We start from the raw sequence: 23,163 nt of genomic DNA, 5'->3' as shown, positions 1-23,163 counted from the left end.
TCAGTTGTTTCAATAGAGCACCATATTGGAGCATAACTCTGTATGTTGGCGCTCGAGTTGCCTTGTCAGTCAGGACCGCTGGGATGTCATTTCGATCTGTACTCATTTATATTTTATGGTGTGGCTCTGCTGAGAAGAGGTGACAGCTGACATGACAGAGCGTGAAAGGAGGAGTTGGGGTGGCGGTAGGTTGAAAAGTTGCTTGCAGAGCTGTAAAAGCTATAGGCTGGCTAGAGCAGCTCTAAAAGCGTGCCATATGTTGGGTCTACCGTTTGGATGTGTAGAAGTGTTTGCATGGAGCCTTCAGCTGATGTGGGCTAGCGCTGAGTCCAGTGTCTGAGTTAGATTTCAGAGCCTGCCTGAACATAATTAAGTAACAACTAGACCTCAGAGCCTTCAGTATTACACAAAGCTAAATGACACATGATGATGATGATCTAAGGAGTTGCACCATTTACCAACACTAGGTTCTTGATGGGTGAGCAGCTAGACGATCACCACAGACAGCTGGCAGGAGCTTTCCATCTCCTACAGCCAGGAGGTGCTCCTTCTCATATTACTCCTCAAATGGGAAACATGGAAGAACAGATCATGTGGACACTTGCTGTTACAGCCAAAACGTGAATGAAGCTTTCAATGCACTTTTACAAGAAGTGCATTTAAAATTTGTTAAATTATCTGTAATTATATTAAATGATAAAGCGGTACAGTGGAAAGTCCACAGTATCAGCTGAAACGTGATGGTTTCGTGTCTTACTCGGAGCACACGGTGGATAGATGTTGCCCCCTGCAGGCCACTTGGAGCATTTCAGTCCTTCATGCACAGCTGGATAGTTTCCGCTCAGCTCCTGTCATGTGTCACGCTGTAAAAGCCTTTCAGGAAAATCCCAAAGCAGCAACTTCATCAGTAATCATGGTAACCTTTACTGCATTATCAATGTCAAAATGTTAATTGAAGGCTTTTATAGAACTGGTGATGAGTAAAGTATTTGGTGGGTGTTCCTCCACCAACGCCAATGCCCTGCTGTGAAGTTATTCAAAATAAAAAGTGATGTGCGTCCTGACCAGACTTCGACGGACTCGCCATTTTCCACCTAAACATGAAGTTTTCTTGCTGATTGACAAACTGCACTGAAAACATACATAAATAACTGTGGTGTTCAAACTTTGAACAAAGACCCTTCTCATATTGAAAACCCCACATTCAGCATGGAAGTATTTACAGTTGGGCTCATGTCGGGTTTTCTTTTTTGTGCTTAGTGTGTGTTTGTGTTTATGTCACTTTCTGATGCTTCTATGTTGATTTGGCAAGCAGGAGCTGTTATGAAATTCCATGTGTGGGGCGTTTAAGGACACTTCAGTGTTCAGCAGCTGATAATCTGCTGCCAAAAACAACAGTGATGCTGTGAGCAAATCCGACGTGCTGAGCAAACACGGACGGCACCAACAGATTAAAGTTTCATTACACAAGGAAGCGTTTCAGTGCCCACCGACCGAAAATCACTGCACAAACACTGAATTTACACTCGCTGATCACTTTATTAGGAACACCTGTACAGTTGTGTAATCCAAACACAATAGTTCTGTTTGTTATAAACTCCCATTATTCTATGTTAATGGAGTGGGCAAAATATTAGAAAAACTTTTCAGTATAATTAAGTCTATTACTCCATCTGCTATAACAAAATCACAACCTCGAAACGTAGAAGCTCTATAAACATACAGTTTACGGTGTTCCAGAATGTTTAGTAATTAGTCATTGTTTTGCATAAACATGAAAATCAGCACTTTTTTAGCAGATTCTCATTTCTCAGTCTGATTCTGGCAGAATAAACTATTTTACCCGCAATATTTAAAAAAAAAAAAAAAAAAAAAGAGCACGAACTAAAAGGGAGGCAGGAAAAAATAACCAAGACTGAAAGAAACCGTTTCTGGAGCTAACACACGATACATAGCTCATTCTTGTCCACTTGTCCTTGTCAGGGTCACGGGTGGGCTGGAGCCTGTAATAGGGTGAGAGGCGGGGGAGACCCTGGACAGGTCGCCAGTCTGTCGCTAACACACAGAGACAGACAACCAGCAGTGTTGGGAAGGTTGCTTTTAAAAGGTATTCCACTACAAATTACAGATTACATGCCCCACAATGTATTTTGTAACGTATTCCGTTACGTTACTCAATGAGAGTAACGAATTCTGAATACTTTGGAAAACAGGAAAAGACCGCCGTGTAATCCATTTATTTAACAAAGTAACCGTATTCTGAATACCACCTCATATTTCGTATTTTAAATACGTCACATGTAGCCTATTCCGTTACTCCCCAACACTGACAACCAGTCACACTCCGGTCACACCTGTGGGCAGCTTAGAACCTAACCCCACTAACTGCATGTGTTTGGACTGTGGGAGGAAGCCAGAGTACCCGGAGAGAACCAACTCCACACGGGAAGGCCCCGGCCTGATATTATTTTCAATCACAGAGCAGAAACACAGATCAGACGTGAGATGATATAAAAACAATATGTGGATTACTGTCATTGTTGCACCTCAGGAGGTCAGTTAGTAGTCGAAGAGGCGCACAACGTACATATCACGAAGCGCAATTATGAAAGCGGCTCCTGCAAGCAGGCCACGAGTCTAATCTCCTAATTTAACTTCATTTTCTTAATGTGCCTTAAAACACACACACACACACACACACACACACACACACACACACAATAGCAGCCTCGTTCTTGGTGTTCAGGAATGAACACTGTTTTGGGGGGAGAAGAAAAAGTAGATGCCTCTAAGTGGCCGTGAAAAACTGCGAGGTGGGGCTTTGAGGCTGATTGCTTAAACTCAGAGAATAACACAAAGTTATGAGTAATGTAAATTTCATCATCTCAAATCTGCCTCTAGCTCATCCCGAAGTCCGTGTCTTAGTTAGATCTTAAGATAGTCATCTACAGATTTCGAGGATCACACTTACACACAACATACTCTCCTCAGCTCTTTTCTCTTTTCCTTCTTCATCCTCCTCTTCTGCCTCTTTCGCACACTCTCCTGTGGACCTTTATTAGTTTCTCTGATGCTAAATATTATTTCAGACGGTGAGATCCCTCCGTCATTTGAAATGGCAGCGTGTGCACGTAATGAGAGTTGTGGTACCTCCCGATAGTATCCATGTCGTGGCCACTCTGGGACAGTTGTCTTCGTCTATGCAGATGTGATCATTTTTTGTCGGCGACTCTGATTTATTTATTTATTTTAAAAACCTCTGAGGCTGACCCGCAGTTGAGTATAAATAATAGCCTGTATATAAAAGATGGATATAGTGATTTTTTTGGTGTGTAAAGGGCCGTTTTGAAGACTCAGTTTGGACGTTTTTTGGGCAGGTTTAGAAGTGACCACATCCAAGGTTTGGAGGCCTATCTCCCCCCACCACTTCCCCTGCTGGTGGCCGACGCCCCCAGACATCGGTGCGTTGGTGGTTCTTTGTGTCCGGGGATGGGCGCCCAGGCACACACCGGCTCACTCCTTGGCGGCTGCTTATCGGGGCATGGAGCCTGGGGCTCGCTCGGGCCACTTCGGGGGTGGGGTGCCCTCGGCCTCTTGGCCTGGGGCTCAGTCACTCAGGCACAGCTGGCTGCCGGCAGAGCTCACGGGCACGTCACTGCAACCCCCCCTGGCTTCTGCTCCGCGGCTGCTGAGTGACCCCTCATCTGGGGCCTCTGGATGTCTGGAGTTTTGATCTCCTCCATACCTGCTTCATGCCCTGGAGGACGGGGCTGTGGCCCCCCCACACCCTCTAGCAGATCATTACATGAAGGAACCTTTTAAAAACAAGCGCGTCCATGCTCACAGGTGTACGCACGGGCGCTCACACACACAAACTACACCCTTTTTGGCTCCTACCTCAAAGCACACTGTGCGCTGTCGATCTTACGTGCTGCACAATAATGTTTAATATCTAGTATTTACTGTCATATTCCCATAGATCATTGTGATGTTGTTTATTCTATTACTCTCGTTTTCTTCTGCTTGCTTTCTTTTTTCTTTCTCAACAGGTGATCCAGGTGATCGATATATGTATTTTTTGTCTGCTTATTCTGTTGGTTTTTGCCCTTTTTCCCCGTCCCTCTTCCCCGCTGTTTTTCTTTCCCTCTCTCTTTCTCCCCTTTCTTTCCTCCAGTCAAGTCTGTCCCGTATTCAGCAAGTGAAAATAAAATAAACAATAAAAGGTGAATCAAATGGACCATTACGGCAAGGCTGGGATGGTCCATTTGGTAAAGTAAGTCCGTTGGGCATCTGTCTTCGCCTTTAGACAATAATTCTGATGGAAAAGAGCCAAACGGGACAGGTAAAAAAAAAAGAAAAAAAAAGAAGTGACCACATTTACACATAAAGGTGGAACACTAACTTATCAACTAATCAGCTAGCTTGGTTTGCAAGCTCCATCCTGTCCATGCACAGGCTCGGTTACCCAATAATCAATAATCAGTAACTGACTAATAAAAGACAAGAATTTCTCTCACATCTAACTGTTGCCTCCTAACAAATGGAGCCAAATGTTGGGTGTAGAAGGTGCAATGAGCTGAGCAGCTCAGTTAGCGCTCCTCCGTCAGTGCACCACACTGGACAGAAACACACCTGGTTGATTTTAGTACAGAAAACAAAGAGAACGGGAACCAGAACAGACAAACAAGCATATCCCAAAGGGACAGAGAAACCTGATCCTCTAGGAGTGCTGCATTACCAGTACACGAGTCTGCGGCTGAACTGGTGTATTCCCAGTGTGACTGTGTGTTGCAGTGTAGCTGGAAGGAGCTCAGAGAAATTCAGGAAGAAGCAGCCAATAAGAAACAGCTGTGCTGATGGAGTCAGAGCTAGTAACCAGCACCACAGAGCCAAAACCACAACAGGCCAATTTTTCAGGGCCAGGATGTCTTTTTTCGCCTCAGAGGTCAAAGGTTAGTTAAGTGAGAGAGAGAAGAGGAAACAGGGGAGGGTAAAAAGCACAACTATTTATAGACCAGCTTTTACATAATAACCCCTCGTCCTCATTACTTTCCTTCCATTTCTTATAAACGTCTTTCCCCTTTCTGATTATTTTCTTCCCTTACCTCCTCACACTCTTCACTGCATCCTTCATACCTCTTCATTCCTTCCTTACTCTGATCTTTTGCTTCGCTTCCTACTTACAGTATTTCCCATTCTTATTTATTTCCTCGTCTGTCCTCCTCCTAACTAGTCACTCCATGATGTGATCAAATGATGTTTTCACTGACTGGACAGATGCAACCAGAGGTTGTCTGGAAACAAGTTTTACTGGGGACAGGACGTTTTTCAGACCCAGGTGAGTGTCCCTTCATGGGTCACTGCTCACTGTCGCTGTGACTGATTGACTGACAGTCGAGTTAAAATAACCAAAGTCCTTGTGTATGTGTGTGTGTGTTTCAACCAGTTTCATCACTTTTCTTATGCAATCACGCTGCAAGCTGTCAACCACTGAAATGTGCAGAAACACTGCCACCTGCTGGAACAAACACAAACTCCACTTTTTCACATTTTTGTATTTATTTAGATTTTGCTGCTTTTGGAGCACTGAGACATGTTGAAGAAGGTATCAGAAAGCAGCATCCTCAGAATAATAAAAAATTAAAAAACAGAGAAACAAGATTAAACTTTGTCATTTGTAGTGATTCACACGTTCACCCATAAAGTGAAAGATCCCAAACTCAGCGTCATCCAGCTTAAACGTGGAACTGCACACTGTGGTGACCCTTTGTGAATGAGGAAGCAGTCAAAAGAAGCTTCACCCAGTTACACAAAAACAATACAGCATTTTTGAATTAAACACCAATAAAAGACATGCACAGTGCAATGCAATACAGTGATAATAAACAGGTTATAAATACATATACGCCTGTAATAAAGTTAGGCCTCAGACATAGACTGAAAAGTCAGAAAAATTCCAGAATGAATGGGACGAATCTGGATCAGGTGACTCTTCTCGCTCAGTGATTACATATTTTTTAAATTAAGTGGCTCCTGAGGAGTGATCTTTTGATCAACACTCACTGGGCTGAGATCAGCCAGCAGTGGAAGGCCTAATCCATCGACAGATGTTCAACAGAAACAAAGAACAGCAAAGTGAGCACAGATACTGTTCTCTGCATAGTTTGCACTTGTTTGTGCTTCTTTCTGTTTTAAATTTATTTAATATAGTTTATATGCCAGTATTTTTTTTTTTAATTTTTAGCTTTGACATTTCACAGCAGCTTGTAACTGTTTTCAAAACAGAAAGGATGTAAAGGGGGAGGAGCCTACACCTGAGGAGACCACCTGAGTCTTGGTGCAAGTGCCAGGCCAAATGGCAGCACCTGGAATTGTAGGCGATGTTCAGATCCACAAAAGCTTTACTTTACTGTACTATTACAACAAACAGCTGCAGCATATTTCACTTCATACATGAGTTTGTTCTACTGAGTTACAAACGTTTCTCCATTTTTTGGCTTCCTGTCACAGCAGCAACAGCTCATCCTGATATTTTCACTTTTTCTTCACTTTCTGTTGGTCATTACTGCAAACCACAGCTAACCACCGTGGGCCTACAGGGACACTTTATAACCAGCATCAGCAGCTGTGGTTATGTGTGTAGAATCACGGAGGTCTGATGTCTGTGTGTAATGCCAAGTAGCATCACTTTCAAGCTTATTAGATTCATATTTGTAGTATTCAATCGAATACAGGCGCTCATCTCTCTGTAAGAAGCTGATGTCACACATCTGTGACGTTGTCTGGGGGCGGAGTAATGTTAGGTTGAAAGTGAAAGTGAAAGCGTTTGTGAGCTCAGACTCCGTTTTACAGTCTACACAACAGAAGGACAACGAGGTGAGTGTTATTGTGCATTTATTATTTATGCCGTGTTAGAATAGAATAATAGAATAATCTGAGAAATAATAAAGTGGCATTAAAGTTTCACAGGTCGCAGCAGCAAACTGAAACATTTTATAAACGGCTTGCAGAGCTCCTCCCGTGGATGTAAACAGCAGAGGGATCGAGTAGCTTCATTTTTCTTGATAAAGATGATTAATTGTCTGAAGTAAACTTGTATCTGTTTTGTGGTTACCCTAAAAAGAACTGTTTAAATTCCCTAAATAATAAATAGTTTCGTTATTTCCCTCTTTGATACTGCAGGGCCTTTACTAACAGCAGTGACGCCACCACCCACTAAACGTTCAGTTAAAAGAAAAAATTAGCAATTTCTCCAATGACAAATTAGGACACGTGACATATTAAATGAAACCAATGAAAGATTAACATGCATGACTTTCCTCATGGTTTTCGCTTGTTTTTCATTTCTGTCTCTGTAAAATGAACCTTTGCTGGTTTTCCTCTCAGACTGACTGGAGATGAGTGATCTGGGGAAAGATGAGGCTCCACCCGAGTCTCCAGGAAAGCAGTACAAGTGTTTATCTATGAAGAGTGACAGGTCCAAAGGAGAGCCTTTAAACTTCAGTAATGAACCTCTATCATCAGACATAAAGTAAGAGACTGTCTCTCCTTTAAACCAACTTGTTCTGCATGTATCTATGAGGAAGATTGCCTGAGTGATATATTAGATCAGTGACACTTAAATAATCCTGAATTAAAACTGGGAGCATTTCACAGCGATGGTGGTCCTTAATAGACACCAACATCTTATTAAGGCTACTTTTACATTTCTGTATAAGGTACATGAATGTGAGCCATCAGTGGCTCTTAAAAACACCATCCTTTGATGCATTTAACAACCACCAGGTCACCAGCTGACATCTTAGCTGTAAGGTCTGAATTAGGTTGCATTTTAGCTGCATTAAAAACGAGAACAGGAACTTGAAGATGTTTTCTCGTCCTCAGCCGAAAAAGGGTGGAGTGCCCACTCCGGGTCGGGGACAAGATCCTGCCCCAAGTGGAGGAGTTTAAGTATCTCAGGGTCTAGTTCACGAGTGACGGGAGAAGGGAGCAGGAGATCGACAGACCAATTGGTGCAGCGGCTGCAGTGATGCGGACGCTGTACCGGTCTGTTGTGGTGAAGAGAGAGCTGAGCGTAAAAGCAAAGCTCTCAATTTACCGGTCGATCTACGTCCCTACCTTCACCTATGGTCATGAGCTGTGGACAGTGACCGAAAGAACGAGATTGTGGATACAAGCGGCAGAAGTGAGCTTCCTCTGAATGGTGGCTGGACTCTCCCTTAGAGATAGGGTGAGGAGCTTAGCCATTTGGGAGGAGCTCAGAGTAGAGCCGCTGCTCCTCCACATTGAAAGTAGTCAGTTGACGTGGTTCGAGCATCTGACAAGGATGCCTCCTGGGTGAGGTCTTACAGGCATGTCCCACAAGGAGGAGGCCCCGGGGCAGACCCAGGACACGCTGGAGAGATTTTATCTCTCGGCTGGTTTGGGAACGCCTTGGTGTTCCCCCGGACAAGCTGGAGGAGGAGGCTGGAGAGAGGAAGGTCTGGGCTTCTCTGCTTAGGCTGCTGCCCCTGCGACCTGGCCCCAGATTAGCGGAGGAGGATGGATGGATGGATGGAAGATGTTTTCTTTCAAATCTAGTCTCTTACATACATTTTAGCATTAAAATTTTCACTTTAAAGAAGAAATTTGGGATGCAGCCATCTGATTTGCTCAGATTTCAGAGACATCTGAATGTTCAGCTTCTTTATAACATGTGTCTGTGTTTGATGATTGGATGAATCATTAATGCAGCACATGCTCCTGTGATGCTGAGATTGGGTTACAGACTGAGTGAACACTTTTTAAAGCTTTTACTGTACAGCTCTGTTCAGAGTGAAGGAATCTATCTGCACATGAAATCTGCTCATTGAAAATTGTCCCCAGTGTCCAGTAACAGGAACACGTGCCAGGCACAGAGCAGAACCCAGGATACAGGATCCAGCCCTCTGTCTATAAGTTATTATTATTGTTAAAATTAAATGTAAAATTAAATGTTTATGTTTTTATTTAAAAAACAATATTTTCCCTGTAAGCCAGCGCTGGTATTAAACTTGGGTTTTATCAGAAAATTGAGTCATTTTTTATTTGTGTCTAGAGCAAAGAAGACGAGTGATGTTCCTGAGGAGGAGCAGCTGTCCTGCTCTGCTTTGTGTCAGGATCCGGTTTCCACCAGCTCTGGACACTGGTTCTGCAAACAGTGTGTCTGCTCATACTGGGACCAGTGTGCTTCATCAGGAAACTTCTTCTGTCCCCAGTGTGGAAAAATCCCCACAACAAAAGCTAAATGGCAGACAGCCAGTGAAAGCAAAGTACAAAGTACGATTGAACATCTATCTGCTGATAGACTCATTTCTGAAAATTTGACTTCTTGTGTTATGTTGGAGTTTTCTTTCTCTTTAGTCTCATTGTTTTTTATCTTTCAGCAGATGTTGGTCTGCAGGAAGCTTTAGATGAACATAAGATCAGTCTGAGGAGGAGATGTGAATGTGTGACTGAAGGAACTGATGAAACAGGAAGTAGAACACTCCTCAGCAGGAGCTACACTGAGCTCTTCATAACAGAGGGACAGAGTGAAGAGATCCAAACTCAACATGAGGTGATGCAGCTGGAGACAGCTTCCAAGATGGAGGGTCATGATGACACTACAGTCAGGTGCCACGACATCTTTAAAGTTTTACCTGACCAACAGAGACCCATCAGAGTGGTTCTGACCAACGGCGTTGCTGGTGTTGGAAAAACCTTCTCAGTGCAGAAGTTCACTCTGGACTGGGCAGAGGGCTTGGAGAACCAACATGTCAGTGTGGTGGTTCTGCTTTCATTCAGGGAGCTGAACCTGATCAGAGATGAGCAGTACAGTCTTCTGGAGCTGCTCCATGTTTTCCATCCAACATTACAGAAGGTCACAGCAGAGAAGCTCGCCGTCTGTAAACTTTTGTTCATCTTTGACGGCCTGGATGAAAGCAGACTTTCACTGGATTTCACCAACAGGAAGCTGCTGTCTGATGTCACACAGAAGTCATCAGTCAGCCAGCTCCTGACAAACCTCATCCAGGGGAATCTGCTTCCCTCGGCTCTCGTCTGGATAACTTCCCGACCTGCAGCAGCCAATCAGATCCCTCCTACATGTGTTGACAGGGTAACAGAAGTACGAGGCTTCACTGACGCCCAGAAGGAGGAGTACTTCAGGAGGAGATTCAGTGATGAAGAGCTGTCCAGCAGAATCATCTCACACATGAAGACATCCAGGAGCCTCCACATCATGTGTAGTATCCCAGTCTTCTGCTGGATCACTGCTACAGTTCTGGAGCACATGTTGACTACAGAACAGAGAGGAGCGCTGCCCAAGACACTGACTGACATGTACTCACACTTCCTGCTGGTTCAGACAAAAAGGAAGAAGAACAAGTACCACGAGGGACGTAAGACGAGTCTACAGGAGCAGACAGAGGCTGACAAGGAAGTTCTCCTGAAGCTGGGAAAGCTGGCGTTTCAACATCTGGAGAAAGGAAATATCCTGTTCTACCAAGAACACCTGGAGCACTGTGGGTTGGATGTCACAGAAGCCTCGGTGTACTCTGGAGTTTGTACAGAGATCTTCAAACGAGAGTGTGAGATCTTCAAGAAAGCAGCCTACTGCTTTGTTCATCTGAGCATTCAAGAGTTCCTGGCTGCAGTCTATCTGTTCTACTGTTTCACCCACAGAAAGACAGAAGTGCTCCAGGACTTCCTGAAGAGAGATTGGGAATACAAAAACAGCTCCCCATCTATGGATGTCTTTCTACAGAGAGTCATGAAAAAATCCCTTCGAAGTAAAAATGGCCACCTGGACATGTTTGTTCGCTTCCTTCATGGCCTCTCTCTGGAGTCCAACCAGAGACTCTTAGGAGGTCTGCTGGGTTGGACGGAGAATAGTCCAAAAAATGTCGAAATAGTCATAAACAATCTGAATAAGATGAACAGTGATGAAATGTCTCCTGACAGAAGCATTAACATCTTTCACTGTCTGATGGAGATGAAAAATCTTTCTGTCCTTCAGGAGATCCAAGAGTTCCTCAAGTCAAAGAACAGATCAGATAAGAAACTCTCTGAGATTCACTGTTCAGCTTTGGCCTATATGCTGCAGATGTCAGAGGAGGTTCTGGATGAGTTGGATCTGAGGAAATACAATGCATCAGAGAAAGGACAATGGAGACTGATCCCAGCTGTGAGGAACTGTAAAAAGGCTGGGTGAGTCCAAATGTGATTAACATTAACAATTCAGACAGTATAATTCAAAGTAGGTTCATTTTTTTTATATCGTCTTGATGATATAATCATCCAGGTAAGGGTATTCCATCTGGACGTAGTGTACTAAACAGTACATTTGCATAATGAGCGAAATAACACCACTGACTAACAATGGGCCGTGAGGTCAGTTTCATGATCATTAATTGTCATGACCATTGATCAATGGCCTCGAGGGCCATTCACAGACAGATTAACATCTATCACCTTAGTTTATTTCAGCATCCTACAAGTGTTTAAAAATCATTAGACTTTGATTATCTACAAAACATATGGTAACCCATTTCCCCTCTTTGAACGTAAGTATCTAATATTAACTATCAATTTCACATGCTTAGTTTACATCACCAGTCTCTAAATTACTTCTGTGGTTTAAAACATAGAACCCAGGTGTATGCTAAGCACAAATCTGTCACTTAGAACACCATTAACCAAAAGTTTGAAAAACATTTAAATTTCATCCTAAATTCATACATGACTCTTGCAGCAAACAAAGATAATCGTTCACAACTGGAATTGTTTAATGAGTAACCCAGTACAAAAATCACATTAACACAGTGGCCAGTAAAAATGTTATTTGGATCCAGATGATAACTTTTTGGAGCCAATTGCAGAATCAGGTCATGTAAACAGACTGTGCACAGCCTGAATGCAACTTAAGGCCCTTCTGCAGATTAAAGCTAAACAATTATTAAAATAATTAAAAGAAAGAAGATAAGCTGACATGTTAGTGGGACATGTTCAACTGTCATCAAATGTGTAAAGTAGATCTAAAGTGTAATGTTTGTCCTTACAGACTTTGTGGCTGCAGACTCTCAGAGACTCACTGTGAAGTTGTGGCCTCAGCTCTGAAGTCTAGCCCATCCCATCTAACACAGCTGGACCTGAGTTACAACGATCTGCAAGATTCAGGAGTGAAGCATCTGTCTGCTGCATTGGAGAATCCAAACTGTAGACTCGAGCACCTGAGGTCAGGTCACAGACTTTAGTTTGATAAGATTTGGGCCAATGGCCAAGTTTTGTGTGTTATGGCAGTCTAATCTGGCCTTTCTGTTCTTAAATATAACCAGTGGTTTGCACCCTGTTGTAAATTTTATTTGTACATTGTACATAGAAGGCATCTCTTGAGTGTAGACTTTGACAAAGATATGCTTTGAGGATGTTCTTGACTTGGGTAAATGTTGTGAGTCATATCTTCTTCACGGGGGAAAGAATTCTATCAGTATCCGCTCTTCTGTAGTCTTCCTGGAATTTTTGCTATTGCTGAGCTGAGAATTGCATTATGTCATTTTTAATACTATATCAGATTGTTAATGTGGCCGCAACTAAAGGTTCTACTATTTTTCTGATAGGTTTATTTGGATTTTTTTAGCCTGACAAATGCCTACATATATCATATGTATTATATACAGCTTTTATGTGTGAGCTGATACTAATTTTGCTATAAGACTTGACTGAGGACAGCAGCATGTTTGTTGATCTGTGTTGACATGAGTTATTGTTCAGGAGGTTGAACCACAATTGCAAAAGGACAAGGTCACTCTACTAATTTATGGAAAGCTTACTGGTTATTTATAGTAATACTGAACTGCACAATTAAAAATGTAAGTGTTTGTGCAATAACTGGATTCTTGATTCTTGTTATTCTTTCTTTAGATTGAAGGGCTGTAGGTTGTCAGAGTTCAGTTGTGCATCTCTTGGCTCAGCTCTGAAGTTCAACCCATCACATCTGAAACATCTGGATCTGAGTGACAATATGCTGCAGGACTCAGGAGTGCAGCAGCTGTGTGGTTTTCTAGAAAGCCCGGAGTGTAGACTGGAGACTCTGAGGTAAAATTCAAAATCTTGGTCTGTCTGCAGAATTTGTTCAAAGTTTGTCTAAAAACAAATTTTTATTTTATTTCCATTGAAATCCAAATGACTGTCTGTTCCTCAAAGAGGAGCTTATAAAGAAGGTTTATAAGATTCATTAGCACACACTGTACAAATTAAATTCATTACTGTGCCATTTTTTGATTTACTGTTGCCCTTTTTTTCCTTCATCTTGTTCAAAGCTTTTCTCAGTCCAGTTGATTTAATGGCCTCCAGCTTGTAACATGGGTTGTACTCAGTGGTTGAGAGGAGCGGTAGAAACACTTGGCAGGACAGTCAGAAAAACTCACGACCACACTTTTACTGGGAATTCCACAGTGCTTGTCCTTTAATGCCCACTCTCTTCATCAACCTTACAAGGCCGGTTGAATGGCTACTGTTTATCATACATGAAGCACAGTGTTCCTACAACCCGTAACGTTGCAAATTGTTAGAGAGCTAAAACATATGAAGTCCGTGTCTGTCCATACACTCAGGTGCTAGCACGTTGCTCTCATACTCCACAGAGGGCAGTGGAGCATACTTCTGACCTTACATTGTCTTAAAGAGACACCACACCATCGTGACTGTTACAAGCTTATCTCTGCGGTTGAGAAACTTTATTGTTAGTATTCTGTGAGGGGTATTCGCTTTACTAGCTCAGTGTTATACACTTGTTATCTTCTCTACAAGTTATACACATTATCACGTTATTAAATAATAAGTTTTGTTCAGTAACAACAAGTAATTTCATCTTCAGCTGAATACATTTGCAGGTTGGCTTATTCACCCTTTCAGAATAATCCCTTATCTCCTTTTTCATTTCTGCTATGGTGCCATAATCCTGTTACATTTAGAGAAAATCTCCTTTAAGATCTTCATTGCAGCCAGTATAGTGCCTGTTTTCACAACCTTTCATACTACTGTTTTACACACTGAGCTTTGTCACCTTGACTGTTTTATTGTTTTCCTTTTTCCATACTCTTGCAAGGTTGGCATCCCAGTATACTATTACTTCAAATAATACTCAGAAGCTCCAGTAGAGCAATGCAAAAAGTGTCTTACACAGTGAATGCCATAATTTTAAGTCATAATTGATTCAATTCAATTCAGTTCCATTTTGTTTGTTTATATAAAGGCAAATCACAACAACAGTTGCCTTGCAGAATTTTATATTGTAAGGTAAAGACGCTACAATAATACAAAGAAAACAGAGAAAACCCCAACAATCATATGACCTCCTTTGTGCAAGCTCTTTGGCAACAGTGGGAAGGAAGAATTCCCCTTTAACAGGAAGAAACCAGGCTCAGGGACGGGCGGCCATCTGCCACAACCAGTTGGGGACCTATGGGCCTATTTTGTTTATTTTCTTTGAATGGAACTGATCCAGAGCCAGCTTTTGTTTTTTTTTTTTCATACACTTCAGTGGCCATTTGATGAAGAGTTTGATTTGGGTCACTACAGTAATGCTGTAAATATGCACATGTAAAACCCTGGATCAAATTATCTGTGATTCTAATGTATATAATTTATTTTCTTATTCAGACTGATTCGGTGCAATTTGTCAAGGACCAGCTGTTCTTCCCTGGCTAAAGCTCTGAATGCAATCCACTCCTATCTGAAGCTTCTGGACTTCAGCCACAACAAGGAGTTGGAAGATTTGGGAGTAAAGCACCTGTGTGGTTTTCTCAAGAGTCCACAGTGCAGACTGGAGACTCTGAGGTTAGACACCATGTTTTAGTTGTACACTGGGATGAATATGATATGAAGTTGTGATGATACTAGATTTTTTTAGTTTATTCTAAACCTGATGTTATAATGTTTATTCAGGTTAAGGGCATCCAGCTTGTCAGAAATGAGTTGTGCCTTTCTAGTCTCAGCTCTGAAGTCCAACCCCTCCCATCTGAAACATCTGGACATGAGTGACAACAAGCTGCAGGATTCAGGAGTGAAACAGCTTGCTAGCCTTGTGAAGAGTTCACACTGTAGGCTTGAAACTCTGAGGTCAGTTTACTTTTTTATCTGTTAAATTCATTATCCTTATGTAAGGACATCTGGATTAAGTGGGTAGAAGCTGGGACAAATCTGAATTTATGCCAATAACAGATAATCTATGCCCAAAGTTTCTCAGCTCACTCCCATTCAAATTAGTGACAACATCTTTTACCTATCTTGGTCTTAAGATCTCTAAAAATCCCAAACTTCTCTATAAATTGAATTTCTTGGAAATGCTGGACAAGCTCAAAGACAATATTAGAAAATGGAAACTGCTCCCTCTGTCTTTGATTGGTCGAATAAATGCAATTAGAATGGTGTCTCTGCCACGATTTTTATATCTTTTTCAAAACCTTCCTATTTATTTGCCACTTAAATTTTTTAAGCAGCTTGATTCATTGATTCTTTCATTCATTTGGGCAGGAAAACCCCCTCGGATATCATCTTCAAAAAAATACTTCCAGCGGAGGGTTGGGTCTCCCTGTGTTTAGACATTCAAGAGCTCTATTGCACTGGCAGTGGGGTCGCCTACTGATTACTGTTATGATAAGCTTCCGATCTGGCTCCAGGTAGAGGCAGCAACAGTATCTGAAGCCTCATTACCGGTCTTATTGTTTTCTAACACGGGTTCTTCTAATAATTCTATCAGTCGTAATTTTGTTGTTAAACACTCCTTAAAGATATTAAGTCAAATTAGGAAATCTCTTAAACTACCTGACTTTTCAGTAAGAATGCCAATAATACATAATCACTTGTTTAAACCAGGTAAAATGGATAGGGTGTTTTTAGAATGGGGGGAAAAGGGATTGAAATGCATTGAGGATTTGTATATAGATGACAAATTTATGTCTTTCCTTCAACTTCAACAAAAGTTCCAGTTACCTCAATCACATTTTTTTCGTTATCTTCAAATAAGGAATTTTGTTCAATGAAACTTTTCAGACTTTCCACTGAAGCCACTAAGTCATACTTACTTTGATATAATTCGGAAAGCAGATTTTAAACATTTGATATCTCAGTTTGTCAAGTGCTTTACAATCCCAGTTGATTCTGATCGAATTAAGAATACATGGGCTGAAGACCTCGGTGTTCCTCTGTCTGAGGACCAATGGTCAAATTGTTTGTCCAATATTCAGAAAGGCTCAATAAACGCCAGATATAAACTAATCCAGTTTAAAGTCATTCACAGATTACACTTTTCTAAACTTAAACTTAACCGGATCTATAATTCTGTATCCCCCTTATGTGATAGATGTAATATCGGTGAAGGTTCCCTTGCACATCTATTTTGGCATTGCTCTGTCTTGAAAGCTTTTTGGAGCCAGATTTTTACGTGGTTTTCAAACCAATTTGAGAAAAAAGTACCACTACATAGTACACTGGCTATACTTGGATCATTTGCATCAATCAAATCTTTTTCCTTTTCAAAAAAACAGATAATTACAATGGGTATGCTGGCTGCAAAGAAACTTATTCTTTTACCGTGGCGGTCTGTCACGGTAAAAGTGTCTGTGGCCAGGGTGGAACAGATAAGATTTGATAGAAAGGGGAAACTGGCGAGTTTTTGTACGATTTGGCAGCCATTTAAGATAAGATAACCTTTATTAGTCCCACACGTGGGAAATTTGTTTCTAGAAATTTCTAGAATTTTTAAAAAATTAACTGATCATAATTTATGCCTCACACTCCGCGTGAATTTTCTTATTTTATTTTACTCTTTAGTTAGTTAATATTCTTATAATTTTTTTTCTTTCTTTCATCTGTTTCTTTTTTCATGCTTATAAGTTCACAAAGGCTAAATGTAGTAATTGTCCTCAGTTGAATCTGTATAAGCATGCTGTGTTTAATTTAAAAACAAAAAATAAAATATTTAAAAAAAAAATAAAATAAAATAAAATAAAATAAATGAAAGTGAAACCTTCACAACAGTCACGCTCCAACACGCAAGTGCCCCTCTGTCATTTACAAGAGGTCTGTTTGCTCAGTTAAGATGACTGTGGATACTGAACCTCCCTTTATTTCCAGAAAAGGACAGAAGATGTCCTTTATGCGATTTTTATGTTGTTTGCTCGATATCTTGATATTCACAGTTCATGTAAACTCAGTTGTGATAAATATCTACTGTCTCATATGATTCTGACACATGTACAGCACTGACTTGTTTTATTTTGCACTCCCTCAGGTATACAGGATGATGCTGTAAATAAAATAATTTACTGCAGGCTAAAAAAAAAAAAAAAAAAAAAAAAAGTGGATAGAAGCTGATAAGATAACAGTCCATAATTACAGAAAGCTACTAAAATCAAAAAAGCTTATTGGTTAGGAATAATTATTCTTGAGTTTCACATTTAGAACCTGAACACATCTGGTTGGATTATCAATTATTTTATCTCCACATTTTATTCTTTACTCAGATTAAGGGGCTGTGAATTGTCGGAAACCAGTTGTTCTTATCTGGGCTCAGCTTTGAAGTCCAGCCCCTCCCATCTGAGACATCTGGACCTGGGTCACAACACCCTGGAGGATTCAGGAGTTAAGCAGCTGTCTAATCTCATGAAGAGTCCGCATTGTTTACTGGAGACTCTGAGGTCAGTAAACGATGGTAGTCGGTCCACACAGTTTTCAGGAACACTGAACTGAAGTTAGTATCAACCCTTCGGCATTTCCTGTAAACCTGCAGGCTTTCATGAGTACAACTGAGAGGAGAACAGTGATAATAACTTAAGTCAAGCTGTCACATTCAACCAGAAGCTTGCTGTGGTCTTGTGTTTGAGTTGATAACCAGACAGTTGCTTTTGTTGTGTCCATATCTTCAGGAAATAAAACTAGATTACAGCTATATTACATATATAAAATGAACTTGTGCCAGTTAGGACTGAATCAATATAAAGTATAAAGATTTAGTGATTTGATTTATATCATGATCTATACTAATATCGATTGATTTGGAAAAAATTATTTTGTTATAATTTTTTTCCATATCACCCAGCCTTTTACATCAAAAGATGATGGTCACCCCTCCATGACCCCTTGTTCTGTCAGAGGTTTCTTCATGTTGAAAGGGAGTTTTTCCTTCCCACTGTTGCCATAGTGCTTGCTCACAGGGCATCATCTGATTTGGGGGGTTTTCTCTGTATTACTGTAGGGTCTTAACTTTACAGTATAAAGTGCCATGAGGCAATATTGTTGTGATTTGGTGTTATATAAATGAAACTGAATTGAAATAGAACTAAATATGTGTGGACGGCACAGTTCAGAGTGGCAAAGAGGTAGCTAAGTCATATACATCTTAAAACAGCTGAAAATAGTTGGTAAAGATATAAAGAAATTTCAATAAGGTTCTCCTGTTAACAAAGCCTACAAACATTATCTGTTCACACTGTTGTACCATCAAATGTGATCTATAGATTGATCAAATTTATCTGTGAGGTGTGATTCTGACTTTCAGATTTTCTATAGATATGAACATGTTGACTCTGAGTATTATATTTGCAGTGATAATAATATATTGATGGCACTAATCTAAATTTTGGGGCCTTTTTAGAACATTTTTAACACGACAGTCTCAGTGAACCATCTTGTGACTGAACTGGAAATCATTTTATCTATATGTCTTTATTCTTTCAGACTGCATTGGTGCAGCTCAGCAGAAATCAACTGTACTTCTCTGAGTTCAGCTCTGAAGTCCAACCCCTCCCATCTGAGAGAGCTGGACCTGAGAGGAAACAAGCTGCACAATTCAGGCGTGCAACAGCTGGTTGATCTTGTGAAGCATCCAGACTTTACACTAGAGACTCTGAGGTCAGTAAAGGGTTGGAGCCAGTTGCTTTGAACAGTATTGTACCAAATCCAGTGTTTCCTGTAAAAGTGTGTACAGGCTCTCACAACCTTTCCCTGAAGGTCTGTGAGGAGAGTGAAGACAGGTTTCAGACAAAAAGACAACTCAATGAGCCAGTCAGACACTTTCTGTGATGTAGCACTGCCTCCTTATGTTGTGTTCATGCCTACGCCAACAAAAGCTCGGTTACAGCTGACAGCCCTACAAGATGTACAGAGATAGTCCTCATTCATTACGCTCTCAGAGTATCGCATCTGATTTCACTCTGTTTGGTAGCCACAGACTAGACTAGATTCCCTGCTGACGACCTGTCATCATATTTGTGTATGTCTATCCGCACTAACGAATTTGTGCAGTAATGAAGCCTGTGGGGCGCTCAGTTTACTTCATGAAATTGATTAGACTTGATGCTAAAAGCATCTGCAGGTCTGTGAGCTTCAAGCTCAGCATGTTCACACCAACATGTTAACATAAAGAACTAAGAGAGCGCCAGCTACACTGCACAGCCTCTCCACTGCTGCTCTGAAGAGATCTGAGTCTCTGCTGTATTTTATACTGGATGTGCTGCACATAAACACGTATTCAGTGTTTCTTCTTCTCTCCACAGATGGCTGCCATTTTGGTAAATGGGGTAATGCATGTGCTGAGAGAAGATGAACTGAGTCCACAGATCCACAGAGGTCGAAGCAGCAGCAGTTTGTACATAGAGAGTCTCTCACTGTTCCATGTTACTGGGATGTGGCGTGTCAAGTAGAGCTCCACACATCAGTCACTGATATAAGAATCGGAAGAAACGCATAAAACTATGAGTGCTGCAGTGTGAACTGCCCAGAGAACATTTCACCTGTCAGACAATGTAGAGCCAACCATGTGAACTCCACCATGGAAGCATAAACTGTAATTATACCCATGATATCATTGTATCATACAAGAAGCACCCTGTGTGTTTGCCAGGCCAGCAGTGCTTCTTTGCTTTGCTCATGTATAAAAAGATGGACATGTATGATCATTTATAATTTATTTTTTTTATTTTCATTATAATACTGTATATGATGAGGTGATGAAAATTTCTGTTTATAAACAGGAAATAAATGAATAATAAACATGTATTTATTGTTCTTCTTCTCTTCAAGCTACATACTCATTGTATAAGACAAAGTGATGGGTTACAGGCACTGTTAGCATCACTGTCTGACAAACATTTAGTTACAATTGTGTCAAAGTCCCACTGCGCTAAAAACTGTTTAACATAGATGTAATGTTGCCATTTGTTTTAAGATCAGCTACTGCACATAATTTATATAACTTGTAAGTATGTGAGTGACATAAAAATCATTCCTGAAAGCTTCATAGATGTTGATAAAGTTTAATCCAGATTGATTGATGCCTCTAGCAGGAGTTAGGGAAAAGACATACATACTTATGCTTCAATGATTATGGTAAGATTATACCTTGGATGTCAGATTGACTATGACAGTGTGCATATGTAGGTTGTGTGTAGCTTTACATCATTTCCTTAGGGATTAATAAAGTATTCTGATTTTTTTTTTTCAGCAACATGAATTCTAAAACGAAATATTCTGAAAGGAAATTTCTTTTCTTTTTCTTTTTTCTTTTTGGGGGGGGGTTGCTGAAGTATTTGATATACATTTGAACATTTATACATCTGTATCCCTAGGGGTTAAAACAGTGAGTCCAGCTTCTTTGTGGGGATTTAAGCAGTATTTATGACTGAGAAAAAGCGCAGGTGTTTGCAGGTGTATATTTTTTTAATTTCCTAATGACAGTTTTCGGCATCACTCTTTAAGCTAGCTAGAAAAACAAAAAGCTTTAATGTGTCATTGAAAATCTTTGTACTACAGTCAGTCAGCCACCAGAGGACGCTGCTGATCAACAAACGGCTCTGCTGACGGGCCTCGTGAGGATGGAGCGGTTAGTAAAAATGTGGATTAGCAGCCTAACACACGTACTGCACCCCGAGGCTCCAGGAGCTGCATGCTCATCCATCAGCTCTGCCCGTGACAGTTTGATTGGTTACATATGTTTTCTTATATGTAAACAACATAAACTACAATACCACATGTGCTCAGCTTCTGTCACATAACCTGCCTTCACAAAGAATCACTAAACATTTTTAATGTGCAGATAACTTTTAAAAACTTGCTGAAAAGCTTGACTAACATGAATGAATTTTAAAAGCAGTTCACCTCGTATTCTGCGACTGTTGTCATGCAGAAGCCAATACTAGGCTCATACTCAGCATAGAGGACATGTGATCAGTCTGACAGAACCTCTGTGCTTGTCTGAATAAAGAAGGATCATAAAGAAATAAAGATCATGACAGACTGAGCCAATCGCACAGAGCGCGTGCCACCCCGCAGCGACATCCTAAACCTTATGATGGTCTCTGGCACAACCCGATGGACTATTTTCTGGTTGACACCAAAAACCACCAGTCTGCATAAAAAATGCAGCATTTGCTGCAAACAAGAAGACAAGTTATCAGTGTGACTAGTCCAACTAACGGTCAGTGAATACTGAGATTAGGATTTACCTGAAGTGGGTCTTGTATTGCTATCTGGTTATCTTGAAGTATACTTTGTCAGACCTTTGTGTATAATTTTAACTACAATAAAAGTACCATTCAAATGCCTCAATCTAAGTAAAAAAAAAAAAAACTTGGTCTTTTAGTGTGATCTCATAAGGGTAACTTAGGGGGGTCTGAGCAGATTGGAGGGTGAGTTCACTGATATGCACTAAGAACCTAATCCAGATCTGATGAAAATAAGAAATAAATAAGAAATAATCTCCTCATCAACAAAGTGTTCTTTTGAATAATGAGTTTTTCTTTTAAGGTTTAGTTTTACTTTGAAGGCGCCGGAAGTGAGTGGCGGATATATATGTGGAGCTGACCACTTTCTCCTCTCATTTAAATTTTCTTCCAGCGGAGGACGGACCTTCGCCGACAGCTCGCACTTTTACAGCCGCAGTCGGGTCACGGGCGCACGGCCATGGCCTCCATCGTCTGCCGGGTCCAGTACCTGGAGGACTCGGATCCGTTTATCTGCACAAACTTCCCCGAACCTCGGAGACCTCCGACGGTGAACCTGGAAGAGAACCTGCCGCTCAGCGAGCAGATCGCCGGGATCCACAAGCTGCTGGAGCCGCCGCTGAAGGTGGGTCACTGACGGGACTACCTGGTTAACGCCAGTCCTGCTGGGGAGCTTAAACCTTTACGGGGAAACCTGCTAAACCGGACCGGACAAGAGAGGCTGGGGTGGGAATAAGTTTTAAATACCTCGAATTATCCGAGTCAGCCGAAAGTCTTCAGGTGTCCAAGAGGCGTTTATGATGTTTGCTGCAGTCCAAAAACCGGACTCCATTTAAACTCATACAGCCTGGTGTGTCCGAGTTAGAGCCGAAAACACGAGTCATTCAACAGGATAGCAGCTGTTATTCCTTTTACACATTTAATACAGAAATCAATACAAGTGTGAGAGAAACAGGACTTTATTGACCTCCTCCTCATTAAAGTAGAAAACGTTTTAATTACACTTGTATCCGTTTCTCTTTTTTTCAGTCTGATTTTCCACGTGAGCTTTTTCCTTCTTAGTCCCAAGCCCCCTTTCTCTGTCAGGGAGTCAGAATCGATCCGAACATAATCAATAAGGCTCAACATCACTGCAGGGTTATTTTCACAGCAGAGGCATTCAGCTACAACCTGAGACAAAATAAAGTCGAGATGGAAAAGGCGCAGAAGGCAATATAAAAACACATAATGTGCCTTCAAAAAGATTAAAGGTTAGGAACTGAATAAGTGCAGGTGCAGTGAAGGTAAGCTAAGTGAAAAAGGTCAAATTAACAAACTCAAACTCCAGGTTTATTCCGGGGACAGAAGGTAGACCTGAATGACCCCACTGGGAAGTCTCAAAGGAAAAAACCAAAACACTCGGCATCCTGTGCGTTCAGACTGAAATGTCAACAACATTTTGTACACTTGGTTATCTTCCCTAAAGGGTGAACCCTGCTGACTCTGTGTTCATCACGGGTTTAAGACCAAATCGTTTGTCTTTCAGCAAAAAGACCATTTTATGTCATCTCAATTTAATGCCTGAAAGCTGTAGGGGAAAAAAACTAACAGAAAGGGTCCAAAACTTGGACACTTTTTTTACAGTGTCCTATTATTTCCCTCGCAAACTGAATGATCAGGCTGT

General features: G+C 41.1%; 2 protein-coding genes across 12 annotated transcripts in view; both read left to right on the top strand.

The window, feature by feature from the left end:
- Positions 1 to 10,176: 10,176 nt before the first annotated feature.
- On the top strand, positions 10,177 to 19,714 carry LOC100710633 (NACHT, LRR and PYD domains-containing protein 14). The gene is made up of 8 exons (XM_019361371.2): positions 10,177 to 11,208; positions 12,062 to 12,235; positions 12,922 to 13,095; positions 14,662 to 14,838; positions 14,947 to 15,120; positions 17,526 to 17,699; positions 18,739 to 18,912; positions 19,557 to 19,714. Exons 1-8 carry the CDS (start codon positions 10,214 to 10,216, stop codon positions 19,573 to 19,575), a joined length of 2,061 nt encoding a protein of 686 aa, XP_019216916.1. The 5' UTR covers positions 10,177 to 10,213; the 3' UTR covers positions 19,576 to 19,714.
- A 2,153-nt stretch (positions 19,715 to 21,867) lies between these two features.
- The window catches only part of fhod1 (formin homology 2 domain containing 1), a 50,957-nt gene continuing 49,661 nt past the window's right edge, over positions 21,868 to 23,163 (top strand). For 10 of the 11 annotated variants that reach the window (XM_025908340.1, XM_025908339.1, XM_019361366.1 and 7 more), the window contains exon 1: positions 21,961 to 22,125. In XM_025908340.1, coding sequence (XP_025764125.1) covers positions 21,961 to 22,125 — 165 coding nt within the window. Of the gene's footprint in view, positions 22,126 to 23,163 lie in introns of all 11 variants that reach the window. The other variant, XM_019361347.1, reaches the window with a different exon arrangement.

Source organism: Oreochromis niloticus, linkage group LG1 (genome assembly GCF_001858045.2).
Source record: "Oreochromis niloticus isolate F11D_XX linkage group LG1, O_niloticus_UMD_NMBU, whole genome shotgun sequence".
NCBI classification, from domain to species: Eukaryota; Metazoa; Chordata; class Actinopteri; order Cichliformes; family Cichlidae; genus Oreochromis; species Oreochromis niloticus.
Note: the sequence above shows the minus strand (reverse complement) of the source record. Positions and strands in the feature narration are given on the sequence as shown.